At 28.9% G+C, this 4,479-nt stretch overlaps 1 protein-coding gene across 2 annotated transcripts in view; it reads right to left on the bottom strand.

Moving 5' to 3' along the window:
- Positions 1-3,159: 3,159 nt before the first annotated feature.
- Positions 3,160-4,479, bottom strand: part of LOC108745640 (protein germ cell-less) — a 4,277-nt gene continuing 2,957 nt past the window's right edge. For both annotated transcript variants that reach the window (XM_018481928.1, XM_018481927.1), the window contains 4 exons: positions 4,117-4,386; positions 3,824-4,042; positions 3,655-3,745; positions 3,160-3,566 (listed from right to left, as the gene is read on the bottom strand). In XM_018481928.1, coding sequence (XP_018337430.1) covers positions 3,441-3,566; positions 3,655-3,745; positions 3,824-4,042; positions 4,117-4,386 — 706 coding nt within the window. In that variant the 3' untranslated portion in view covers positions 3,160-3,440. The remainder of the gene's footprint in view (positions 3,567-3,654; positions 3,746-3,823; positions 4,043-4,116; positions 4,387-4,479) is intronic.

Here is a 4,479-nt window from a genome sequence, read left to right as displayed (position 1 = left end):
ATTGCAGTTGTCGAATGATCAGATAATGCTCTACCGCACTTTATCGACTAAAAAGGAAAAAAAGTAAAAGTTATTGTTGCATTATAGAACAGAAAACATGACAGTGTACATCTACAGTTAATATAAAAAATAGCTGTTGTATCTTGAAAGTAGCGACACATAGTTTTTATCAGAGAGAAAAGTCTAAGTGCGTTTGTCTTGGCCTTTTTCGTAGGACCATCGAAATTTACACACCACCATTCATTTTAACATGTTGCATTAGATATCCATACAGAGAAAGAATGGTTTTGTTAAAATATTTAAAAATTTACTTCGAATTATCTAAAAATATCAAAATAATTACATAAGACGCTTAAACTAATTGCTAAATCATGTTTGAGTTTCCTACATAATTATTTTGATAATCCAACAAAATTATATATATATATATTTTTTTTTTCGAATTTGTATCTACCTAAATTTTTAGATACTTTAATAAAATCGTTCTTTCACTGAGGAGAAGGGTATCCACTGGTCTTATGACGTGATACTTAGTAGTACCCTTCAATGGATTTCTAATGGCATATGCTAAAATGGATGTTGCGGTAATAGCATGAGAATTTTGATGATCCTACAAAAAAGGTCGAGAAGATGGCGCACTCAAAATTCTCTCTACTATTATATAATATTGTAACATAAAATGTATTATGTGTATCTTAAAAATATTGTTATAAGAGAATTTTTTAATTATAGATCGCTATTTCCAAGCTGAAGTAACACCTCTTTATCAAAATGTTGCACTTTGAATTATATGCGAAATTAATGATTATTGTATTGAGATTGGCTTCAATAGTGCATTATCTTTTAAAAAAAAATTTAGAAAATTCCAAAATTTTTTCATACGACTATCGTTACCTGCGACACGTATCGAAAGAATGCATGAATCTCAAGCCTCATTGAAATGTTCGTAATGATCATTATCAAATGACATTACAATATCATATATCATGTACAGAGAGAAAGAGAAAAAAGTATTCTGCCAATAATAAAGTGTTGAATAATTAATAAAACTAATGTGTTTCTTCACATGCAATAACATCTTCCTTTAGTTACATACGTTTTGTCGTAGTACCATAATCGTTACTTTTCGTAAAAAATAGCAATTAAGGCTACGAAGTGATATTCAATTCCAAAATTTATGTGTAAAAAAACGTATTACTGATAAATTGATTATGTTATTTTATACCTTCCATACAAGTACTGCAAGGATCATTTTATAAAGGTAGGTATGAGAAATTGTGTAAAGTGCTTATATTTTTATTAACTCCACCGAACAGTTGTCGTAGTAAGAAAACCTTTTACAAAAAGAAAATGCTACAAAATTATCTTATGCGCATTATAAAAGTTAGTTCACACATACGCATTAGTTTCGTCCATTTTTGTAAATATTAAAAAGGCACCAGAATCAAAGATAACTCTTTACTGATAGGAAGACGGAAGAGCGTTTGATCGTTTTCCTAAAAAATGTGTTCAAATTAAATATTAAACTTTTCTTTTTTAACTGTTTTCTTACAAATAAAGGATGTAAAAACAGAAATCTTTCAAGTCCTTTATAAAACTTTGAATACGTAAACAAAAATCTAATACTGCTCATAATGCTAGGTATACGAGATGGGAAGTCTTGCAAATAAATTAGATCGTTAATGAAGCGTAAATTATTGCAAACTAAAAATGTATATCAACAACTAACTTTTCATTTGCTAATCTGCTGATCTCGATAAACGCTCAAAATTTATTTCCTTCGATATCAATTAACTTTAATTTCTTCATTTCTTATTATATATACTCGACTACAGAAAAAAAAATAGAGACATCATATGGCTACAACCAAAGTCAATGGACATCGAAAAAAATCTTATAATGGCATTCTAATAGAACTATTTGGCATTACGAAATTGTGTACTAATTAATTACAAAAAATGAATTAAGTTCGATATTAAATAAACGAAATTTTGATTATGTATTATACCCGCCTTATCAGACTATTACTGATGCAATTTAATCAGTCAAAATGTGCCAATGAACTTTAAAATAGCACTTAATAGCATTGTTATGCACTACAATGTCTCTCAGTATGTATACATATATGAAAAAAGATTAAAATCTATCTAGTGAGATTAAAGCTTGTTGGAATGACCACTATAATTAATGTGAACCACATTAAATGCGTTAACCGTATCAAATACATTACTGTACACAGATATACAAATGTATGTCAAAATTCCATTTCTATCGTGTTATTTTTTAATGACCGATTCTTTAGCAATTTGAAAGATGATTATTTTCTAAAACATATTGAATTGCATATTTAAAACTTTCCACAATTTTAAATATTATTATCTATATCTTTATGTGACATATAATATAGAAATTTTACTAAAGTCTACTTGAAATTATTGTAAAAGTAAGATTTTATTATTTATTAGGTCGGAGGAAAAGTTCTGCGGTATTTTGTTAGCTCAAAAAATTATATACAGAATATATTCGTTGCGAAATTTTCGATTATATGACGTAAAAGTTTAAAGTTTTTCCTAAAAAAAAAAGTGCAAAGAAAATTTTTAATTTGTTTCAGCTCGTAATTTTCTGTATGTAAAAATTAAAACTCACATAAATTAAAAAAATATAGTAATCATTCGAAAGTAGAAATTTCAAGCTCTAAGACCCGGTTGCACCATTACTTTAATTTTAAGCGAAGCTTAAAACTCTTTTGTTCCTACCTCTTTTCAGTTTTAAAACGAGATAGAAAGAATTGTAAATCTCGTTTAAAGTAATGTTCAAAGTAATGTTGTACGGGTCTAGAATCCTTCTTTTAAATTTAAATTTTGATTGTTTTTAACGAAGATATTGTATATACAATTTCGAACTAAAAAATACCGCAGAACTTTTCCTTCACGACCCAATATTTAAATATAAATTTTATTATCTATTTAAATATAAATTTAAATGTCTATTATTTACTGCTAATGTAAAAACTATAATGCAGGATTTACAATAGGAGTTATAGACGGTCGTGGAGTCTTAAGTCGTAGGAAATTTATCAATCTAATATAAGGAGAATAATCGACTATGTTTTTCTATTTAAGACTCTACAACTGTACGACTCCTATTGTAGATCCTGCATAAAACATTTTCATTGAAAAAAAATCGATTCCAAATTAACTAAAGAATTTGTTAGAAATGAGAAAATATGATAAGAATGGATTCTGTACCTTTCGTAAAAGAAAAAAAAGTCTATTGGAAATCCATATTTCTGCTTATTTAAGTGTTGTGCCAAATAGTAACGTGTGTCTACGAACTTCATCTAACATTCGTAATAATTAAACAAAATATATTACAAAGCGTCAGTTGGATCCCATATCCTTTATCTTTACATGTTCATAAAGCATTACATTCTCGAAATGCTAAGTATCCGAAAGTATGTCAGTTGATGTGTCCTCTTGTCCTAATGTAAGTGGAGTGACTAGTTGCATGTTGACCGATATGTACAAAGGATAACATAACTGTTTGTCCAGCGCCATTATTTCGTGCTGAGAAAAAGATGCATTAACATGTGATTTATTGTGTATTATATAAAATTAAAAACATTGTTGCTCTTAAATGTCGATGTAAACTTACTTCTGTGTTCCTTCTCAAACGTAATCTCAGCATACGCGAGTCTTGGACATGTTTCACTTGGCGTTGTTCATTCAGTGAAAATAGACAAACTCTAAAATGAAAAAAAATTTATTGTTATCATTTTTTAATGTAAACTGTTAAATTAACTAGCTAATGATCTGTAGCTTACTTTATCAATATTTTATGCTCTTTGTGGTTTGCCTTGATATGCTCGCAGTCTATTCTGTGGTTTCTTTCAATCCGCAGGCTAGTTGTATCTAAAGTCATTAGTAAATCTAGCCCATAGTGGAATGCCTTCCACCTCCAAATGTGTTCACCTGGTTTCTCGACACATCTACCACACCGATAGCACTCCTTGGAAAATTCCTCTTCCGTCATTTGTACTGGACTATGGAGAAAAAAATATGTAGTCCTGTTTATATTATTTCTACTAAAAAAAATTCAACTGTATTTGTAGCCTACCCTCTGTCTTTATTTCCATCCACTCTTAATAAGTGAAGCCATTGTTCTCTGTAAGCATTATGTAGCCAGTCTGGTGGTATTAAATTATCACTGTATAAAATTTTATCATCTTGTTCATGTAACAATAAATATTTCATTCTTAATGCTTTGAAAGGTGTTGCGTATTCCTTGCCTTCTTCAGTTGTTAAAAACGGCTCAGTCCACTTGTGATTTTTGAAATATTCGTCAATCTTTAGTGTTTCCTCGTAGTCATGTATATGTGCAAATAACCTGCATATGCAATAATATACAGCAATTATGTATAATTATATATAGAAACACAATAATTTTATCATTTGTTTTAGAAGCAAAATGTAGATATGC

This window comes from Trachymyrmex septentrionalis, unplaced genomic scaffold, assembly GCF_001594115.1.
Source record: "Trachymyrmex septentrionalis isolate Tsep2-gDNA-1 unplaced genomic scaffold, Tsep1.0 scaffold14, whole genome shotgun sequence".
NCBI lineage: Eukaryota > Metazoa > Arthropoda > Insecta > Hymenoptera > Formicidae > Trachymyrmex > Trachymyrmex septentrionalis.
This window is presented reverse-complemented; position numbering and strand designations above follow the sequence as displayed.